General features: G+C 39.9%; 1 protein-coding gene and 1 pseudogene across 9 annotated transcripts in view; one reads left to right on the forward strand and one right to left on the reverse strand.

Moving 5' to 3' along the window:
• Window positions 1-23,999, reverse strand: part of TRPM3 (transient receptor potential cation channel subfamily M member 3) — a 607,343-nt gene that overhangs the window by 193,420 nt on the left and 389,924 nt on the right. For all 9 annotated transcript variants that reach the window (XM_059889200.1, XM_059889199.1, XM_059889198.1 and 6 more), the window contains one exon: window positions 9,173-9,296. In XM_059889200.1, the coding sequence (XP_059745183.1) occupies window positions 9,173-9,296 (124 nt within the window). The remainder of the gene's footprint in view (window positions 1-9,172; window positions 9,297-23,999) is intronic.
• Window positions 16,658-17,955, forward strand: LOC100337103 (histone-binding protein RBBP4-like; annotated as a pseudogene).

Below are 23,999 nucleotides of genomic sequence, written 5' to 3' on the forward strand. Positions count from 1 at the left end.
ATACCATATTGTGATGATTTTTGCCATACATCAACATGAATCCAGTACTTTGGCCACCTCATGTGAAGAGTTGACTCACTGGAAAAAACTCTGATGCTGGGAGGGATTGGGGGCAGGAGGAGAAGGGGACAACAGAGGATGAGATGGCTGGATGGCATCACCGACTCGATGGATGTGGGTTTGGGTGAACTCCGGGTGTTGGTGATGGACAGGGAGGCCTGGCGTGCTGCGATTCATGGGGTCACAAAGAGTCAGACATGACTGAGCGACTGAACTGAACTGAACTGAACTGAACATGAATCAGCCGTTAAGTATACATTAAATCATTTTAAACTTGGTCATACCTGATATTTAGAACATGGAATCAGCTGAAACATTGGGGAAAGAGCTGAGAACTTGCAGAAAGATGCTCTTGGTTCAAGTCTTGGGGTTACCTCTAATAAGCTACCTGATGTTGGGCTTATACTTAAATCTTTGAGTCTTGGTTTCCCTAGGAAATACTAAAACTGACCTTAGCAAGGTTGACTGCAGTATCAAATAAGATGACAAGAAAATCATCTTTGTTAAAGTGTTATATAGACATCATCATTAGTGTTACAGTAAAAGTATTTATTTAATGCTCACTGTGTTCTTTGCATATATTAACTCATTTAACCCTTATAATTAACCCCATAACATAAATACTATCATTATCTCAACTTCCTGGAAGAGAAAACTAACTAATCTAAACACTAAATAACTTGCCTATTGCTACATATTAAATGACAGATGTAGGATTTGAAGTCAGACGCATTGACTCCAAAGCCTTCATCATCCTTATTCCTAAGATAAGGATATTCTAATCACCTAAAGAGCTTCAGAACTTCCAAAAATTACCCACTGTGTTTTAAGAACTAATATGGAAACATTTTTAATGGAGTAATACTTCCCCTACATCCCCTTTCCACCATCTCATATATGTGCTGTGCTGTGTTTAGTCGCTCAGTTGTGTCCGGCCTTAAATTATGTTATGCATGTGCATGCTAAGTCTTTTCAGTTGTGTCCAATTCTTTGCTACACTATGGACTGTAGCCCTCCAGGGTCCTCTCTCCATGGGATTCTCCAGGCAAGAATACTGGAGTGGACTGCCATGCCTTCCTCCAGGGTATCTTCCCGACCCAGGGATTGAACCCGCATCTTTTAATCTCCTGCATTGGCAGGTGGGTTCTTTACCATTAGCGCCATCTGAGAAACTTAAATTATGTTATAGGGAGACTTAAATGAACTTAAAAGGATCTAGGTACAATTCAGCATTGATCTCAAAGAGCATTTCTATTTCTTCCCATGTACTATGTTCAGTTCAGTTTAGTTCAGTCGCTCAGTCGTGTCTGACTCTTTGCAACCCCATGAATTGCAGCACGCCAGACCTCCCTGTCCATCACCAACTCCCGGAGTTCACTGAAACTCACATCCATCGAGTCAGTGATGCCATCCAGCCATCTTATCCTCTGTCGTCCCCTTCTCCTCCTGCCCCCAATCCTTCCTATGTTAGATAGAACTATTTTCTAACCTTGATACATGAATCTATGACTTTTAGCCATTTGGCTTAAAAATACCTTTTTCAGCTCTGAGAAATTTTTTCCTTTGTGGCCATAGGAAATCTGCTGCACTTGTTTGGGCACTGATGTCAAACAAGGAAGACACAGGCTCACTCCTTTCCTACCAAGGAGGACTTTACCTATATGGTTCCTCTTGTCTATACTCTCTGTCTGTGAAGATGAGCAGGAAGGGAGATGAACATGAAGATGGATGACAAGTGACTCAAGTTAAACTGTGCCCCAAAGACAATTATAACCAGGACTAGAGGAAAAAACAAAGATAAGAGTAGGTATCTACATGTATACTCTAACTTGCATCTGTAGTGACTCATAGACAGAATTTGAATATAGGTTTTTCTGTTTTGAGAGCTTGTTCCTCATAACCACCATACTGAGATACCTCCCCTAGGTCCAGTAATTTACGCAATTGGCCCCAAATCAAATGTACATCCATAAACCAATCTATGAAAACTTAAGGATACAAGACACTGTATTAGTAAAGATTTTAGGGCAATTTGTGGATTCTAAATATGTACCTCTCTGCCTTAATGTATATTCATCTGAATTCATTCATTCACTCACACCCATTAAACAAAGATTTATTGGGATCCAATAAGCACAGTTAGGGATAGTGAATGCAGGGGAAACAGAATAACAAATTAGAGACTCTGCTCTTAACAGCTTACATGGAAAGCTGGATATATATTTTTATATATATAAATAACTTAAAAGTACAAATAAATGCCACAAGAGAGTTACAAATAAAGGTGTGAGGTATCTTCTAGGTGTGTGTGTGTGTGCACGCGCATGTGTGCATGTATGTGCATATATGTGCATGAGTTTGGCAACTGGCTATGGCTAAAGAGAGGGCTCTACACTTGAACAAATTCAAGGAAGTAGGACATTAAAAAAGGACTGCAAGAAAATTAGCTTGGTTAGTATGAGGGGTCTGTAAAAAAGTGGTGAAATATAAAACTGGCACTATAAGCAACACATTATACTCCATATTCAAAGGACTGATGGAACTGGTTCTATCCTCCAGCAAGAGTGTCTAGCAATACTATACAGCTGCTGCTGCTGCTGCTAAGTCGCTTCAGTCGTGTCCAATTCTGTGCGACCCCATAGACAGAAGCCCACCAGGCTCTCCCGTCCCTGGGATTCTCCAGGCAAGAACACTGGAGTGGGGTGCCACTGCCTTCTCTGTACTATACAGCAGGGGTCAACAAACCGTAATTTGAGGGTCAAATTTGGCCCCTGGTCTGTTTTCCTATAGCCAATAAACTTAGAATGGTTCTTATATTTTAAAGGTTTGTTTAAAATCAAATAAACAAACAGAAAAATATGTGACAGACCTGTTTGGGGCACACAAAACCTAACCTACTTACCATCTGCCTCTTTACAGAAGTTTGTAAATCCCTGCAGTGTATAAAATGGATTGATGGGGGGATACTGGGTTAGGGGGAACCAGGTTAATAGGGCACAGCAATAGGTTAAGAAAGGAAGAGTGAGGCAATGTTTGAAAGCATGGACTCTGGAAATGAAGGAGCCTGGAGGAAGACAAGGCTCGATATGTACGCATTTGGGAGTTGTCTCAAAATAACTGAAGTCAGAATAATAAATGAAAGGGGAAACGGCCAAGAACTGGTCTTTGATAAATCTCTTTTTATAGTATGAGGAGGAAGAAGAGGAGCTAGCAATAGAAAGATTAATGAACTGTAAGAGAAATGGCAAGGAATCAGAAAAAGAATCTAAAGTCTAACATCACTGACTTCTCAGGTGGGAGAGGGAAGAGGAGTTGACAGCATCAAATGCTACAGAGAAGTTACTGAAAAGGACACAAACTTGATGACCTAATATCTTTGCTTCAATTTATTCCATTAGCACATTTTCTATGTCCTTGGCTTTTCCTTGCCTGAAGGTGCTCTACCCAAGTGAGAATATGATGCTATTGAGATGCTACACCTTCAGCTGCTGGGACATAATAGTGATCCTATTCCTTAAATTTAGCTTCAGGTTGTTTCTGTCCATCATCTTCCAAATAAAGGTAGATACCAGGGCCCCTCCAATTCTCCCCAAACTACCTCTTTTCTATAGACATCCTTGGAAGATTCTTGACTAATGTCTTAAAAAATCAGTTTATTTTCAGTCCTATACATCTTGAATTGATGGACTGGATAAACATAATAGTCTAGTTGCAACATTTACTTCCAGATTTTATAATCATTATTTGGAAATAAGACCAAGCTATAAGAAAGAAGGAACTTCATGTTGCCATACCATAAACATTCTGAAATGCATTACAAAACACCCTGAGAAGCAGTCAGAGTAACATGTAAGAGGTTTAGAACAATGATTGTAGAGAACAGGAGAGGGTGTCCACTGACTGCTACTGCTGCTGCTGCTAAGTCGCTTCATTCGTGTCGACTCTGTGCGTCCCCATAGACGGCCACCCACCAGGCTCCCCCGTCCCTGGGATTCTCCAGGCAAGAATACTGGAGTGGATTGCCATTTCCTTCAATGCATGCAAGTGAAAAGTGAAAGTGAAGTCACTCAGTCATGTCTGACTGTTAGCGACCCCATGGACTGCAGCCTACTAGGCTCCTCCATCCATGGAATTTTCCAGGCAAGAGTATTGGAGTGGGCGCCATTGCCTTCTCTGATCCACTGACTAGAGATGAATAAAGAGATTGCTCACTATGACCGAAGACCTAACTGAATTACAAACAATGACTCAGCTTTGGGAGTGATTGTTTGGACTATCAACTAGGAATAGGACACAGAAAACTACACTTTAAAACATACTTTTATGTGGATGAAAGTATATTTCATGTGGATGATCTCAGGAATTTGGTATCAGACTAGTGAATTATGGAGAAGCTTGGCATTCAAATTTGATATGAAGTGATGGTTGGAGGGGGGGAAAGATTCTTGTACTTGGGGGTGGGACTTGGATTTTAGAGCAGCATCAATTTTGAGTGGAGACATGATTTGTCAGGTGTGACTGGGAAGTGGTGGTATTACAGGGAAGAGCCAATTGTGCCTCCAAGTTGGGTCTGTTTCTTTTATTTCAGAACCTTTGCTTCACATAGCTTTTGTTCACTAAAAGGATGCTGTACAGACACAAAGATCGGCCTCGGGGAACCCTGCATCTCTGCCTGAATGTTAAACCAAAATGCCTTTGTTCTGGATCCTGTCCATGAGTGGATAGGAAGGAAGAAATTAACACATCCCCTCCCTATGGCTGGACATTTCAGGAGATATTTGCTAGATTAATGGCCTTTTTGCTTTACTTCCTCTTTTCCCCTCATCTCTGTTTTATAAAAGAACCTGACATCCAGACCCTGATAATATGGTTATTTTGAGACATTAGTGTGCCATCTTCTCAGTCTGCTGCTTCCCAAATAAAGTTGTATTCCTTGCCCCAACACCTCATCTGTAGACTTATTGGCCTGTTGTGCTGCAGGCAAAGCAAGCTTAGACTTGGTAACAGTGGCAAAGTGAATAGCACTGGTCCCTAGGAGGTCCAGCAGCTGGGAAAGGAAGATAGCAAATTAGAGGAGCCATCAGTGTGGAAATGAAAGATTGTAAAAAAGGAGCCAGGCAGCTGCCATCCTCCACCATGACTTGTTTAGGGGCACACATATCATAGGGCTTACATTGCTGAGTCTATCAATACTCCATCACAACAAAGTGTTTGTAGAAAATGTACTGCCCAGGCTAAGGCTGGTGGGTTGGCAGTGAGGATGTGGGGGAAGCTTCTGCAGGAGTTCAGAGGGCAGGTGGGAGCTCCGAGAGGCAGCAGCAGAGGGAGGGAGCTGGCACTGTCCTCTGGAACTAAAAGCTCTGTGCTTTCTATACATGTAATCAGCCTCAGAGTGTGCTAAGCCACTGGGGCCCTCTTTTCCTGTCCTAATGTTCTTTATGACCACATCCCTTTGGAGAAGAAGGAAGTGGAGGACCATTGACCCCTTACATTTGACCCCAAATTACTATGTTGCTGTGGAAAGTTTTTATTGATTTTATTTTAATATTTTTTCCTAGATAACAGTGATGGGATTTAGCTCATGGGTTGGTTTCTAGAAGGATATATCTTCTCAGAAGATGACAGGATCTGAGGTGTTTTGACCCAAGTTTGGAAATAAGCAGAGTAGAAGTGATTTTTTTTTCAGGAACAATATGAAGTGTGTAGGAAGCACTCATACAAAGAGCCCAACAAGGCATATTTTCCATGAGGCCACATAGCCCAGAGGCCTGATTTGACAAGCTAAATATGCATCTGTAGTGCAGGTCTTTATGACACTGTAAATAGGATGCTGGGATGAGAAAGATGTAAGAACAGCTCTAGAACCAAATCCTTAAGTTGAACTTGGAAATGAATGGTTAGACTGACTTCAGGATATGACATCCCACTTCATTCATAAAGGGAATCAAAAGAAATTTGAAGAGGAACCTTCCTACACTAGTTGGTGGGAATGTAAACTGGTATAGCCACTATGGAGAACAGCAAGGAGGTTCCTTAAAAGACTAAAAATAGAGCTACTATATGATTCAGCAATCCCACTCCTGGGCATATACCCAGAAAAGACAAAAATACTAATTCAAAAAGAAACATGCACCCTAGTGTTCACAGCAGCATTATTTACAATATTCATGACATGGAAGCAACCTAAGTGTCCACTGAGGGATGAATGGTTAAAGATGTGGTACAAATATACAGCAGAACATTACTCAGCCATAGAAAGAATGAAATGATGCCATCAGCAATGTGAACGGACCTAGAGATGATCATAGTCAGCAAAGTAAGTCAGAAAGAGAAAGACAAATACTATGTGCTAGCACTTACATGTGGAATCTAAAATATGATATAAAGGAACTTATTTATAAAACAGAAATGGACTCACAGATAGAAAACGAACTTATGGTTACCAAAGAGGAAAGGGGAGGAGGGATAACAGGGATCAACAGATACACACTACTATATATAAAATAAACAACAAGGACCTACTGTATAGCACAAGGAACTATATTCAATATCTTGTAGCAAACTATAATGGGAAAGAATCTGAAAATTCTTTATACATATGTATACAAGATATATATATATATATATATATACATTATATATATAAAAATGAATCATTTTGCTGTACACCTGAAATACTAGAAATCAACTATACTTCAACTTTTAAAAAGTTGCAAGGAAACTCTGTACCGAATACTAGATGGATTAAATATCTAATCCGGGAGTAAAAACACAAGGGAAGTCCCATAAAAACTTTAGACCACCTAAATAAGAAAAAAAGAAAACAAAAGCAACTTGAAGGATGCTTGCTGTTGTGTGATGAGGAGGAGATACCTGGGCTCTGCAGCAGGAGAGCCCTGGCGTGGCTTGTCCTGGTTGTGCACACATCCCCACAACTCTTCAGCCTCTGTTCCCTCCCCTACTTCCTTCAAAAGGAGAAAAATCATGCCGAGCTCCTCCCACCTCCTTTCTAAAGCATCTAGTACTATCCATACACGCAGTCCTTCAAAACTGGAGATTAATTACACTTATGATTTTAAAAATCCTAATTTCTGCCCAGATGTGGATGGAGATCAGGACAACTTACTGCTTGTTAAGATCACATGTCCTTAGTCTAGAGCTAGGGATACCTCATTATTTCTTACAATGAATATGTCACCATAAAATACAGTTGACATTTCAGCAGAGACCACGATTAAGCAACAAGACAATTACCAAACAGAAAGAATCCCAGGGAACAGTCCTATAAAATACCCAGAAAAGTACATTCAGCCTCATTTGGTTTTATGATTTCCAACTAGTTCTTAGAATTTTGAGCCTGACTGCCTTTCTAGGAAACTTGGAGGACTGCTGAAATGCAGAGTTCTGGTAAGCTTTCATAGTCACTGACCTTAGCATTGTAAAATCATTAATAGTCAGGAGAAAATCCCTTCTGTGGCAGACAGAAGCTCAGAGTTTCATGCCCCTCTTAAAAGTGGAGGAAACACAGACTAATAGCTTGTGAGATAACTGCCTCCAAGATGGGAGGATGGAAGTAGCACTTTCAGGATTGATAGAGGCTCTCCTGGGATGCTGGCAGTCATGATTCTGAACCTGATCTCCATGCGGGCTTCTCTATATGGGGCAGCCAGACTACTTAGGTCAGGTACTCAAGAATTAGAGGTACTGTCCCATTCTCCTCACCTCACTCCTTTCATGCTAAACCTAGAAGCTGCTGAAAGGCTTTTCACAAGGGCTATGTGATGCTTTCTGGAGTTTAGTCTTGTTTATTTGAGTCAGATTTTTTTTTCCTAAATATTTAGTTCTTTAAATTGAGAAATCACCTCCTTCCCTCCTTCCTGGCAGCCTCAGTGAGCACCACTGTGTGCCAGCCACTGTTGCATACATAGGGACACTGTTGTGAACAAGATGGTTCCAGCCCAGGTCTGGGGAGCCTGTAGTCTACTGGGGAACTGGATGCAGGCAGCTCACTCCAGTTCCTCTCACATGCCCTGCCTCACAGCTGATTCTTTTAGGGTCTGGCTCTGGTGCCCCTCTGGAGGAGCAGTGCACCCTCATGTCTGCAGGGATAACCATTCTAGGATGCTCAGCAGGCTTGAGATTGTCCCAGCCTGAGTGAGAACACTGCTCAGGGGGGAACCGCTCCTCTACCTCCTCATCAGCAGGTAGGCTCCCATGGCCTTTGAGAATAATCTCATCTCACTGAGGCCCGCCACGAATAGACCTAGAGTGGATGATGCACTACCTTTGTTTCAACGAGACAATTTCTGAATAAAAATACTTACCACAGAGATGAAATACCATTGGTTTTCAGTCTAGTTCCTGATTTACTCATCAGGTGACTTGGAGTTTCCTCATCTAGAAGGTGAGAGTAACAGCTGTACCTCTCACACTGGGACAGTTGCTAAGATCACATGAGTTAATATGTGGAATGATCTGGCACTCTGCCTGGCACATAGCAAGGGCTCCTTCAGTGTTAACTCCTGCTATTTCTGCTCACCCTAACTGAAGGTCCCTGTGATGGCACATTTCTAAGACATTTTCCTGAGATGTGAGAAATGCTTCTTCAGTAGCTATGAAGGGCACTTTCGAAATTATAGAAATTTCCAAACTTCCTTGAGTACATTTCTTCATTTTCTACCTATACACATGAACAGATTAACCTGTACCCTGAGCCACTAAGATCAATGATACTAAGATACTAAGCACATCAGTAATTCACAACTCACAAGCCAAGTGAAACCCTAAACCTAAGAAGATCAGTGGAAGCATTCTCTGGGAGGAAACCTATGTTCTCTCCTCACCTCATTGCACTGAGGCAATCAGAGCATTTGGGCGAGCTTCAGTAGCAAAAGATGCTAGAACCCTGCTGCCCACACTTCATTAAATCCGGGCAGAAAACACAATGTCTCAGCTATTGAGGGGAGGAAGCTACAGGAGCCAGTGGAGCCTGAGGATGGTTGTGAGCTTGGCTGGAAAGGAGAAACAATTGATGTGTGGTTCAAGAAAATGGTTAAACAGAGAGAAGGGGTATGGGGAGGTCTCTGCCACTCACAGACACACTGTTACCTACCAGTTCTTTCTTCTTCATGCACTCCATGAGGATGATGAAGAGGTGCTGAGCTTGGGTTCGAGTGTATGTGAAAGTCTTCTGGATGGTTACCAATAGCTGGTCCCTCAAAGATTCATTTATAAGTCTGTAGTGAAAAAAATGTTGAAAATGAGTTAACTCAGATCCTATCTAGTACATATTTTTGACAAGTATAGAATACAAGAAAACATTTATTTTAGATAGGAGCTTTTTCTTCCAGTATTTTTTTCCCACAGCAGTTATTTTGTGATAATCTTTTTTAGAAAGTACATTTAAAAATAAATCCATTTTTAAATCTCAGTACTTAAATGAGTAAAGTAAGAAGATAGATTTGGTTACTTTTAGTCCATTCTAAAGGAGATCAGCCCTGGGACTTCTTTGGAAGGAATGATGCTAAAGCTGAAACTCCAGTAATTTGGCCACCTCATGCGAAGAGTTGACTCATTGGAAAAGACTCTGATGCTGGGAGGGATTGGGGGCAGGAGGAGAAGGGGACCACAGAGGATGAGATGGCTGGATGGCATCACTGACTGGATGGATGTGAGTCTGAGTGAACTCTGGGAGTTGGTGATGGACAGGGAGGCCTGGTGTGCTGCGATTCATGGGGTCGCAAAGAGTCGGACACGACTGAGCGACTGAACTGAACTGAACTGATGGTTCTCCCTTTTTTTCTTTTATATGGCATATATCTAATGCCCTCTTGCTCAAGTGCTGTTATCAAAAAATACCTTCAATTAATCCTTTGCATCTTGGTAAAAACTTACTATATTACTTATTTGAAGGAGATTTAAATTTCAACTTCATGTCCAACTGTGGAAAGAAAAAATTTATCTCAATGAGGGATTTTTGAATATCAATGAATGAGGAGAAATAGGACTTAAGTTTCCTCTAAAATCATACCATGGAGATAGTAGCTGATCTGGTTCACAATTCAGGTCCTTTTACTGTGTTGTTTGCCAACAAAAGCCTGATCATATTGACTACTTTATTAAAAGATAGTTTTTGTATTATAGAAGAGTGAATTAAAGCAAGGAAGGTGCATCATTATCAGTCAAAGCTCAATTATCTCTTGAATATGGAACAATCACAACTAATTTTAACTCTTTTATCAATAGACTGGTGAGAATGGGCTACCTCCACCAGGCATCAAATAGCTGGAATGAAAATCCACTTTATATTGATAGATACTATTCCAAATCAGGAAGATAAAACTGCTCCTAAGGACTACGGACAAAATTATCATAATTTGGCTATCTTTTACAATTGACAAACCACCTTCACACAAGAAGTACCAACTCCTAGATAAAATAGTATACTATAATTATTATCTCATTTGGTACCTACAAAAAACTTGATAGGCAAGAGATTTGTCCAACTCAAGAGGGAAGAACAATGTAGCCAGAAAGAGCCAGTTACTTAAGACCATTAGAAAAACAAGTGCAAAACCAGAACCAGAACCCAGTTCTTCTGATTCCTTGTCTAGTGCTCTTTCTACTCCACCATCCTGCCTCATAGGACACCGAGTGCAATGCAAGTGTACTTGTACACCTCTTGGTGTACACCTCTCTTCATCACGGTGGATTACACAGGAAATTATGATATCACTGACCTGCTGTGTCCCCGGATTGAAGATTCACTTAGACTCACTAGGCTGGATACTATGGTGGCCCTACTTTGAGGTGAGTGCATTCCCAATGACAGATTTATTCCAAGGACCCTGGAATGTCACTCAGCTCAATGGAGGATTGTGTTACCCCTTTTGCCCCACAGGAAGATTTATATCATGAACATACACATTTAGAAAAAGAGAATGACCCAGATAAAGTTGAAAAATGATACCAAATCCTCACAAGATTACCGAATTATTCCATAGGACTCCATAGCTTTAGGTGTAGACCAGTTTGAAGCCATTCATTCATTCGTTCATATTCACTCGACAATTGCTTCAGTTCAGTTCAGTAGCTCATTTGTGTCCACCTCTTTGCAATGCCATGAATCGCAGCACACCAGGCCTCCCTGTCCATCACCAACTCCCGGAGTTCACTCAGACTCACGTCCATCGAGTCAGTGATGCCATCCAGCCATCTCATCCTCTGTTTTCCCCTTCTCCTCCTGCCCCCAATCCTTCCCAGCATCAGAATCTTTTCCAATGAGTCAACTCTTCTTCGCATGAGGTGCCCAAATAACTGGAGTTTCAGCTTTAGCATCATTCCTTCCAAATAAATCCCAGGGCTGATCTCCTTCAGAATGGACTGGTTGGATTTCCTTGCAGTCCAAGGGACTCTCAAGAGTCTTCTCCAACACCACAGTTCAAAAGCATCAATTCTTCGGCACTCAGCTTTCTTCACAGTCCACCTCTCACATCCATACATGACCACTGGAAAAACCATAGCCTTGACTAGATGAACCTTTGTTGGCAAAGTAATGTCTCTGCTTTTGAATATGCTATCTAGGTTGGTCATAACTTTTCTTCCAAGGATTAAGTGTCTTTTAATTTCATGGCTGCAGTCACCATCTGCAGTGATTTTGGAGCCCAGAAAAATAAAGTCTGACACTGTTTCCCCATCTATTTCCCATGAAGTGATGGGACCAGATGCCATGATCTTCGTTTTAGTGGTATCTATTTAGTGCCAGACATTGTGATGAATGCTAAAGCTACAGAGATAAATGAGATATACCACTCATAACCAATTGATTTTCTGGAAGAGTCAAGACATGAGATATACCCGGGCAAATGTCTACTTGACAGGTAACCTGTGTGGGTGAGTCTAGAGATTTTTGCAATATAAAGTGTACATAAATGTTACACATGATTAACAACAGAAGAGACTCTTCTGATTAGCCACTTGATAGATCCAACCACTCATCTGCAGGTGTTTAATTCTGACAACAACCCAAAATCTGTTTTCTATTGCTAACCATTTGTAATGAAATCCCAGTTCCCTGAGGTCATTAACTTTTGAAGGATCTGTCTGTCACTGGTATGTAGTTTGTCACTTTGTAAAAACTGAGAAATGATGTGCAACTTAGTGGATTGTGGGCCTCAGTGGTTAGGAGAGCTAAAGACACTAAGCATCTTATACTTTCTAGTCCAATTTCACAACTGACTAAAATTGTGGCTTTGGTTAAATCATTTAGCAACAGAACCCATGGAATTCTACCTCTAGAAGTACAAGAATTCACCAGATTGGTGTTTTCCAAAGCATAGGATAATTGTCATTGTTGGAGCAGAGGTGGATTTAGGTGAAACAAAGGTGATATGATCCTTTCAGAGCAATAAGTTATACTCAGTAAACATTAAATAACTGCCATTCCTGGTTAACTTCTTTTTCTATCCTCTGACTGCATCAAGGGGAAAATTTCATTTCTGATGCTTCTTTGCCTATAACAGCTCACAAACACTTGCAAATCCCCCCTTTTGGCAGAGAAATAACAGGTTTTCGATCGCACATTCTTTGCAGAGAGTTTAATAACACTGTATTTAAAAAGATACTGTATGACAGCTTGACATGTTCATAGTGCGTGGTTTATGACTCACAACGGGTTTCACTGAGATAATCTCATTTAATCTTCATAACAGTATTCAAGAAAGGAAGGTGTCAATTCGTTTCCAGAGGAGAAGACTGTGGTCCTAAGAGGTTAGATGACATGTACAAAGTCACAGAGCTTGATGATTGCTGTGCTTTGGTTGGGTCTATTTTATCCAGCCTTCCTTCCATGGTATTGCTTTTCCTCACTGAAATCTATAAATGTCTTTCACTTTCCTAATCATCTGCACTGGAGGTAGAAATTTGAGTGTATTTGTTGTAGGAAATTGCTTTTCTTTGTTTGACATAGAGAATATCTGAAGGAAATCAGACAAGATTGGAGAAGACAAGGGGGAACTGGTAAATGTGGACAGTGACAAAATGCATTTATTGTAATACCTTGAAGATGACATTTGCTTCTAATTGTCCACAAATATTTTTTATGCTGACATAGATGTCTTCCATTTGGCACAAATTCTTACTCGGTCTCTCTACTGCACCCTTCTTATTTTGTGACTACCTCCTTATGATATTGGGAGGCCTACTTTCTTGAAAATATTACTTTCTTAGCTCTTTGCAATTTTTTTCCCTGTACAACATTGGAATAATTTAAAAATCTTGACTACTATATTTAATCATGAGCAAAAATAGAAATAGCCCATTTTAGATTTCTTTTTATGGCACTAGAATGGTGATTGAAATTTTTTTTGACACCAAAACATGGTCAATTATTATATAAAATTTTAGTTCTAGAACTGGGTCTTTGACAAAATCTTGACTATTTATGGAAACTGTTGATTTGTGGCTCCATATGTACCAGTGCTATTTTTGGTAAACCTCAAATTAGAAGGTTTTCTGATTTAGGAAGTGTAGTCATTGAAGTGAGGAAAATCTCTACACTCTGGCATTTGTGTCTCCATTTAAATGCTGTACTTGTGATCTGCAGCTTTTCAGATGAGTCACAGGGTTATTTGAAATAGGTCAGTGTTTACTCAAAGCTCAAAGTAACCAATAAAACTTCCCACAGTTTGTTATTAGTATTCTGTTCAAATGCTGGCAATTTAACCCACATGGACATATTTTTCTCAGAATGAATTTAATTACCTGCAATATCAGAGTTTTGTTCCTAGATTTAAAAATTGGAAAATGCATTTAGAATTCAATGGGACTCGATAACTAGGCTTAGGCTAATGGCTTTCAGGGAAGGAGACCTTCTTATGCCCCCACAGACACTCTGATAACTTATTCAGATACAATATGAGAAAATTTTACTTGTATCAAGAATGATTGTTAATAATATCACAATTTGATACTTACAAAATATCATTTCTCATGGAATCTAAAAAAAAGAAATTTTATTATTTGCTTAAAGTGAAAGTGAATTACTAAATTCAACATTTAAGAGCACAAAAAGTTTACATCTTGTCTAAGGTCACAGAGACTAGTATTTTTCTTTTCTTCTTTACCAAAAATTATCATTCCCAAATGGGTGGGGGTCACAGGTAACAGCATGATTCTTCTTAAAGAAGAGGACAGCACCATGAATAAAAGCATCATGGTCACCAGGGGCAGGTTGCCTGGATTTCAACTGTCACTTGCTAGCTGTGTGATCTTGTGCAAATTACTTAGTATTTCCATGTCATATTTTTTGTATATGTAAAATAGGGATTATAATAGTACTTATCTCATAGACTTATGAATATTAAATGGATTAATCTTTGCAAAATGCTTACCAAAGTGCCTGATACACAGCAAGTCTTATGTGAGCATTTGCTATTATTAAAGCACAGTCCTCCACAGACTTCCCTGGAGGACCAATGGTTAGGATTCCATGCTTCCACTGCAGAGGGCCTGGGGTCAATCCCTAGGTGAGGAACTAAGATCCCGAATGCCACATAGCATGGTCAAAAAGAAAAAAAAAACAAGCACAATTCTACAGTGCTCCTTGGGAGAGTCACTGACCAGTTCCTCTTGTCAAGAAGCACAACCAGGGGCTGGGGTCTCTGTGTGTTATACATGGCTCTCTCCTGTCAAAAGGGCTCCACACACCTTCGGAGAGGTCAGAGATCACCATTCTTTCTTACATTTGAGGTAGAGATACTTAGATTTGGAGGCTTAATTATAATGGAAGCTTGCAAACACCCCATGCAGGCATCTAAACATCCATTCAATTCACTGAATAAACAATATTGGTGCTTCCTATGTGAAATGCACTAAGGCTAGGGGCAGAGAAATGAATACTATTTAGTCCTGCTGCTGCTAAGTTGCTTCAGTCGTGTCCGACTCTGTGCGATCCCAGAGACAGCAGCCCACCAGGCTTCCCCGTCCCCGGGATTCTCCAGGCAAGAACACTGGAGTGGGTTGCCATTTCCTTCTCCAATGCATGAAAGTGAAAAGTGAAAGTGAAGTCACTCAGTCGTGTCCGACTCTAGCGACCCCATGGACTGCAGCCTACCAGGGTCCTCCGTCCACGGGATTTTCTAGGCAAAAGTACTGGAGTAGGGTGCTATTGCCTTCTCCACTATTTAGTCCTAGCTACAAGTAACTCACAAGATTGTAAGTCACATATTCTGGTCATTTATTAACAGGTAACACACTCCAAATTTAGGAATGTAAAACAGCATTTATTTATTGTGATGATAATTCAAGAATTTAGGCAGAGCACAGCAGAGGTGACTCATCTTGCTCAAATGGTGCCAACAAATCACTAATTGGTTTCTTCTCTATCCTCCTCTACTACATTCCCTAGTGTTGATCTAATGGTTCTCTTACAAGGCAAATATGATTCTGTGACATCCTTCTTAAAACCCTGAAATAGTTTCCCATCACTAGCAGCATAATATCTCAGCTTACACATGGCATTTAAGACTTATCATGGTCTCTCTCCAGGCTAGGCTCATCCCCTGCCACTCTCTCACACATACTCTATGAAACACTATTATCATTCAAACACACCAGACTCTTGCATGCTTCTACGTCCTTCAACTTCCTGCTTAAAATACTCTCTACATCTGATCCCATCACTCAAACTCATCATTCGTAATTCAGCTCCAAGTCCACCTCCTGTGTGAAAATCTCTGATTGCCACTCTATTGACATTCTCATAGCACTGGATACTTACTAATTACTGTAATTATTAGACTGCATGGAAATTATTTATTTACATGTATGTAGGTTATACACTCCTTGAAGGAGTGAATGCATCTTAACAGTGCCTGTATCTAAGCTCTAGCAGAGTGCACAGCTCAATATTGGTTCTAGAAGAATGTTTGTGGGTTGACTGAGGGAATGAGTGGCCACCTGTTTTGTGGCAGTTGACCAGGTGGTCTTCCCCAGTCCCCTGTGCTCTGTGTGTTGGTATGAACTTCAAATCTGTTTGGGAGAATGCAAGAAGTGGCATAGGGTTTTCTGCCCCCCAGGAATCTGATTTTCTTGATTCTTTTTTTTTTTTTTTTTAAATCAGTTCCTCTCTGAGAAATATTCTAGGCCTCTGTGAGTTTTTTTACTCTCACATGGTATTTAGGAAAAAACTGGCCACCAAACTCTAAAACCTATATTTGGTTCTAATTCTGAAGGCTGTTTTCCCCCTTTGAGTAGCTTTGTTGCTCTTGTCAGGAGCATATGCTTGTTCACTGTGTTTCCCTTATAATGCTTAGGGCAATGCCTTGCCCATAAGAGTGCTCAATAACTGTTTGAAGACTTTAATTTCCTTCACATAGACTCTTGGTGTTTTTAAATTCCATCTGCAAGTAATTATATGACATAAAAATCAGCTCACTGGGGACAAAGAGAGGCTACATGTGCAGAGCAAGTGCCCGCAGGCTCCTGCAGTGCTCAACCCTGGGATCCCCGCTGGCTTGCCTACTCGGCATGGCCAACAAGGAAGCACCTTTGATGATGCAGTAGAAGAATGTGTGATCAACGAAGAATATAAAATATGGAAAAAGAACACCCCTTTTCTTTACAACTTGGTGATGATCCATGCTCTGGAGTGGCCTAGCCTAACTGCACAGTGGCTTCCAAATGTAACCAGACCAGAAGGGAAAGAATTCAGTATTCACCGACTCGTCCTGGGGACACACTTGTCAGATGAACAAAACCACCTTGTGACAGTCAGCGTGCAGCTCCCTAATGATGATGCTCAGTTTGATGCTTCACACTACAACAGTGAAAAAGGAGAATTTGGAGGTTTTGGCTCAGTTAGTGGAAAAATTGAAATAGAAATCAAGATCAGCCATGAAGGAGAGGTAAACAGTGCATGCTATATGCCCCAGAACCCTTGCATTATTGCAACAAAGAATCCATCCAGTGATGTTCTTGCTTTTGACTATTCAAAATATCCTGCTAAACCAGACCCTTCTGGAGAGTGCAACCCAGACTTGTGCCTCCGTGGACATCAGAAGGAAGGCTATGGGCTTTCTTGGAACCCAAATCTCAGTGGGCACTTACTGAGTGCTTCAGATGACCACACCATCTGCCTGTGGGACATAAGTGCTGTTCCAAAGGAAGGGAAAGTGTGGATGTGAAGACCATCTTTACAGAGCACACAGCAGTAGTAGAGGTTATCTCCTGGCATCTGCTCCATGAGTCCCTCTTTGGGTCAGTTGCTGATGATCAGAAACTCATGATCTGGGATACTCCTTCAAACAGTACTTCCAAACCAAGCCACTCAGTTGATGCTCACATTGCTGAAGTGAACTGCCTTTCTTTCAGTCCTTATAGTGAGCTCATTCTTGCCACAGATCAGCTGACAAAACTGTTGCCCTGTGGGATCTGAGAAATCTGAAACTTAAGTTGGATTCCTTTGAATCACATAAGGATGAAATAGTCCAGGTTCAGTGGTCGCCTCACAATGAGACTATTTTGGCTTCCAATGGTATTGATCAAAGACTGAATGTCTGGGATGTAAGTAAAATTGGAGAGGAACAATCCCCAGAAGATGGGCCACCAGAGTTGTTGTTTATTCATGGTGGTCACACTGCCAAGATGTCTGATTTCTTCTAGACTCCCAATGAACCTCGGGTGATTTGTTCTATATCAGAAGACAATATCATGCAAGTGTGGCAAATGGCAGAGAACATTTATAATGATGAAGACCCTGAAGGAAGCATGGGTCCAGAAGGACAAGGATTTAGATCATGTCTGCATTTGTGATCTTTAGACTCCCCTTTTCTTCCTTTCAACTCTGAGATTGATTTAACACTGGTTTTGAGACAGAGACTTTGTTTGGTTATCCCTCTATAATAAGTTCTATCAACAATGTTATTAGTTCAAACAGAAGGTGTTTTCTAAATATTAACTGGGGGCTTCTTGATTCAGCAAAGCCACAGACTTATATTTAAATTTTCTTTAGGAGTTTTCTAGTAATAGAGGTCTAAAAGTAGCCACAAAAGGGGGAATACAGTGTGTGGTTATTTTTCTTCTTATGCTATAGCCCCAAGTTTTTCAGACTCATTTAAGTAAAGGCTAGAGTGAGTAAGAAATAGAGCCAAGTGAGGTAGGTGTCTGAGCCATGAAGTATAAATACTACAAGATGTTGTTTTTATTCAGGAAATAGGGGAGATTCAAGTCATACAAATTCCTACATGCTGAACTTTTCTAGGATGCACATTTCCTTACATAGACGAGTCTCCTCTCAGTTTCTTCAGTTAAGTCAAAACGTGTTCCTCCTTCCCCATATATTTTTGCATGTTAGTGTATTTCTTGAGCTGTTTTCATATTATTTCTCTCCTTTCTGTGAAATGGTGTTTTTAAAAAAAATTTTGACCACCAAGTTGTAAGGATGTATGCCTTTACCTGACAATTATACCACAGGTAGACTGTTCAGCTAAGTTGAGAAGAATGAATCAATAGCTTGTATTTGTTCTAAAAATTAAAAATTAAATTAATCCTGGATAGGAGTTGCTTTTTTTTTTTTTAAAGGAGTTAGTCCTCGACCACTAGTTTAATACCATCTCTATTTTGGGTGACCTGTTTCACCAGCAGGCCTGTTACTCTCCTTGACTAACTGTGTAAGTGCATATAATGCAATAAATTGCTTTTCTATATAAAAAATCAACTCACTGTGATAACCATATGGAAAAGAATATGAAAAATTATATATATATATGTATTAACTGAACCACTTTGCTGTAAAGTAGAAATTAACACAACACTGTAAATCAACTATACTTCAATAAAATAAAATTTAAAAATCAACTCAACATACATCTACATTTTTTTTTCAACTAATTTCAGGTCAGGCATAGAATGGGTGAGATCAGTATTGCAATCTTCTATAGAGGATAGAATACTATAATTAAGGCTCTATGATATGGTGCTTCTGGCTGGAATCCAGTTCTTTCATTTACTAGTTGAGGGACCTGAGGCAGGTTATCCCATCTCTTTAATCCTCCATCTCCTTATCTGTTGAAAGGGGATAGAATATGTCTTCATAGATTGATACGTTCAGAAAAAAGGCTTCCCAGGTGGCACTAGTGGTAAAGAGCACAACCTGCCAATGCAGGAGACTTAAGAGACATAGGTTTGATCCCTGGGTTGGAGAAAGGCGTGGCAATCCACTCCAGTATTTTTGCCTGGAAACTTCCATGGACAGAGAAGCCTGGAGGGCTACAGTAGTCCATTGGGTCTGAAAGAGTGGGACATGACTGATGCCACTTGGCACACATGCACACACACAAACTTAGAAAAAAAGATCAGGTACACAAAGAACCTAGCACTGTTTCTTGTACATAATAGGTGCTCAATAATAAGTAGTTTTTTGTTATTATTAAATACCCCAGGGGCTTTCACACCTGCAAGGAATCCTAATAATGCCCAGATCAGGGCTGAAGCAAAGTACTGGGTATGCAAATTAGCTGGAGGAGATAAATTCTATGGAGAAAAGAAAAATTGCAGTAATCAATGTAATACACCACATTAACAAATTGAAAAATAAAAGCCATATGATTATCTCAATAGATGCAGAGAAAGCCTTTGACAAAATTCAACATCCATTTATGATAAAAACTCTCCAGAAAGCAGGAATAGAAGGAACATACCTCAACATAATAAAAGCTATATATGACAAACCCACAGCAAACATTATCCTCAATGGTGAAAAATTGAAAGCATTTCCTCTAAAGTCAGGAACAAGACAAGGGTGCCCACTTTCACCATTACTATTCAACATAGTTTTGGAAGTTTTGGCCACAGCAATCAGAGCAGAAAAAGAAATAAAAGGAATCCAAATTGGAAAAGAAGAAGTAAAACTCTCACTGTTTGCAGATGACATGATCCTCTACATAGAAAACCCTAAAGACTCCACAAGAAAATTACTAGAACTAATCAATGATTATAGTAAAGTTGCAGGATATAAAATCAACACACAGAAATCCCTTGCATTCCTATACACTAATAATGAGAAAACAGAAAGAGAAATTAAGGAAACAATTCCATTCACCATTGCAATGGAAAGAATAAAATACTTAGGAATATATCTACCTAAAGAAACTAAAGACCTATATATAGAAAACTATAAAACACTGGTGAAAGAAATCAAAAAGGACACTAATAGATGGAGAAATATACCATGTTCATGGATTGGAAGAATCAATATAGTGAAAATGAGTATACTACCCAAAGCAATTTATAGATTCAATGCAATCCCTATCAAGCTACCAATGGTATTTTTAACAGAGCTAGAACAAATAATTTCACAATTTGTATGGAAATACAAAAAACCTCGAATAGCCAAAGCTATCTTGAGAAAGAAGAATGGAACTGGAGGAATCAACCTACCTGACTTCAGGCTCTACTACAAAGCCACAGTTATCAAGACAGTATGGTACTGGCACAAAGACAGAAATATAGATCAATGGAACAAAATAGAAAGCCCAGAGATAAATCCATGCACATATGGACACCTTATCTTTGACAAAGGAGGCAAGAATACACAATGGATTAAAAACAATCTCTTTAACAAGTGGTGCTGGGAAAACTGGTCAACCACTTGTAAAAGAATGAAACTAGACCACTTTCTAACACCATACACAAAAATAAACTCAAAATGGATTAAAGATCTAAACATAAGACCAGAAACTATAAAACTCCCAGAGGAAAACATAGGCAAAACACTCTCCGACATATATCACAGCAGGATCCTCTATGACCCATCTCCCAGAATATTGAAAATAAAAGCAAAAATAAACAAATGGGACCTAATTAAACTTAAAAGCTTCTGCACAACAAAGGAAACTATAAGCAAGGTGAAAAGACAGCCTTCAGAAGGGGAGAAAATAATAGCAAATGAAGCAACTGACAAACAACTTATCTCAAAAATATACAAGCAACTCCTACAGCTCAATTCCAGAAAAATAAATGACCCAATCAAAAAATGGGCCAAAGAACTAAATAGACATTTCTCCAAAGAAGACATACAGATGGCTAACAAACACATGAAAAGATGCTCAATATCACTCATTATCAGAGAAATGCAAATCAAAACCACTATGAGGTACCATTTCACGCCAGTCAGAATGGCTGCGATCCAAAAGTCTACAAATAATAAATGCTGGAGAGGGCGTGAAGGAAAGGGAACCCTCTTACACTGTTGGTGGGAATGCAAACTAGTACAGCCACTCTGGAGAACAGTGTGGAGATTCCTTAAAAAACTGGAAATAGAACTGCCTTATGATCCAGCAATCCCACTGCTGGGCATACACACTGAGGAAACCAGAAGGGAAAGAGACACGTGTACCCCAATGTTCATTGCAGCACTGTTTATAATAGCCAGGACATGGAAGCAACCTAGATGTCCATCAGCAGATGAATGGATAAGAAAACTGTGGTACATATACACAATGGAGTATTACTCAGCCATTAAAAAGAATACATTTGAATCAGTTCTAATGAGGTGGATGAAACTGGAGCCCATTATACAGAGTGAAGTAATCCAGAAAGAAAAACACCAATACAGTATACTAACGCATATATATGGAATTTAGAAAGATGGTAACAATAACCCTGTATACGAGACAGCAAAAGAGACACTGATGTATAGAACAGTCTTTTGGACTCTGTGGGAGAGGGAGAGGGTGGGATGATTTGGGAGAATGGCAATGAAACAAGTCGCCAGTCCAGGTTCGATGCACGATACTGGATGCTTGGGGCTGGTGCACTGGGATGACCCAGAGGGATGGTATGGGGAGGGAGGAGGGAGGAGGGCTCAGGATGGGGAACACATGTATACCTGTGGCGGATTCACTTTGATATTTGGCAAAACCAGTACAATATTGTAAAGTTAAAAAAAAAAAAAAGTTGGATGGAGCAGGTCTGTGAATGGGATGGAAAAGGCTATAATTCAAGACCACTTAGAAGGGTATCAATGAAGAGAATTCATTAGCTCATATTAAATTCTCTAGGCCAGAATACTGGAGTGGGTAGCCCTTTCCTTCTCCAGGGGATCTTTCCAACTCAAGGAAATGAACCCAGGTCTCTCACATTGCAGGTGGATTCTTTACCAGCTGAGCCAAAAGGGAAGCGCAAGAATACTGGAGTGGGTAGCCTATCCCTTCTCCAGTGGATCTTTCCAACCCAGGAATCAAATCGGGGTCTCCTGCATCATAGGTGGATTCTTTACCAACTGAGCTATCAGGGAAGCCCTCATTCTGTTCATCGGTGTCAAGTAAAAACAAACAAGTGATGCTAAGATACCCTAAAGCCACTACTCTCTATAATTTAACATCATCTTGAAGTCAAATATGTTATAGGATCATAACTCTTACTTGACCTAGATCTCCTCCTGAATCTTATATTTTGATATTTCTGGAGTCTGTGTGTTCTAGGAAAATTGCTAATCTGAAAATCCTGCTGAGGAATTCAAAGCTCAGGATAAAAGAATGATACAACTTCACAACAAACACTTTACAGATGAAGAATCTGAAGTCTTCAGAGTTAAACTGACTCATTAAAAATTATAAGCTGAAAGCATCAGAGCTGGGCTTAAAGGGCAAGAGAATCAGAAGGAATGATCTTTGATAAATTATACTAATCTAAATATACAGTCTCAACTCAGTGTAGTAAAGTTAGTGATTTGTTTAAATGACTAGACACAAGAAGAGATTTCTTCTGTTGTATCACTGAGACAGGATTTTAGATATCTTATGTGTAAGGAGACTGAGGAATGTGATTTCAAGGATCCAACACCACTCTCTCAGAGTTACTTTCTTAACTTAGCAGATGCCCAAAGTTCCTTTTAGTTAATTAAAAGGCAAATATTTTACTCAATAATTAGAAGCCCTGAGAACACCTCTTGGGATAAGTGATATTTAATATTAAATTCACTTAGCTGTAACTGACTGATATTGGTTTTCAGGAAGAACTACCTGACTAGGAAGTTGGAGAAGATATGAATAGAATGCAGAAAAGTGACCAACAGACAGAAATTACTTTGCCCAAGCTTTTACTGAGGATCAGCTTCAGATACAAATGGCTTCTACCAGCTAAGACCTATCAGAAATAGTACCTCTGACCCTGTTTGCACATCTAACCTAGAAAAGTTGTTTACCTGTGCTTTTCCTGAAGGTTTCCATCTAGCAATGTCAGGTAATTAGACTGATCTTCAAGAAGCTGCCTATTACTGGGCAATGCACATACCTTGATGGCATAGTCTGCTCTCTGGCAAATTCCACCTACCACTTCCCACAGAGTGATGTGTCTTACATTTCTTTCTTTATACCTACCTACCTACCTGTCTATCTGTCTATCTCTCTACTTTTTTAAACCCAGTCTACAATCCTGAGCCAGATATATTAAACAGAAGGCATAGATACATATACAAAAGGAGACAGAAGTAGGTGGTGAGTTGGGGTTGAGGGTGGTGGTAAGAGAAGCAATTAATACATTTTATAAGACAAAGTTTGTGCTATACATCTTATACTTGGCACTTCATAAAGACAGATTAATTTCAGATAATCCTAACTAGACTGTAACTCCTTGGATGCATGGATTACATGTTAATAGAAAGGAGTACTTATGGACTCCTCCTCTCTATGTTTATGGAGATGCTGAAGACCGTGGCTTTTCCTCTGCCCCTCTTATCTTACTTCCCTCACCCCTCTCCTTTTCCCCTTGTATATCACTTTTAAAAATGTTATACATGTTTATTATGTTTATTACCTATTATCTATCTAACCTTGCTAAAATTTAAAATGTAAGCTCCACAACAGCAAAAATGTTTGTTTATTTGGCTCACAAGTATGTTTTTGCCCATATCTAGAATACTGCCTGGAACATGGTAGGTG

Source organism: Bos taurus, chromosome 8 (assembly GCF_002263795.3).
Source record: "Bos taurus isolate L1 Dominette 01449 registration number 42190680 breed Hereford chromosome 8, ARS-UCD2.0, whole genome shotgun sequence".
NCBI classification, from domain to species: Eukaryota; Metazoa; Chordata; class Mammalia; order Artiodactyla; family Bovidae; genus Bos; species Bos taurus.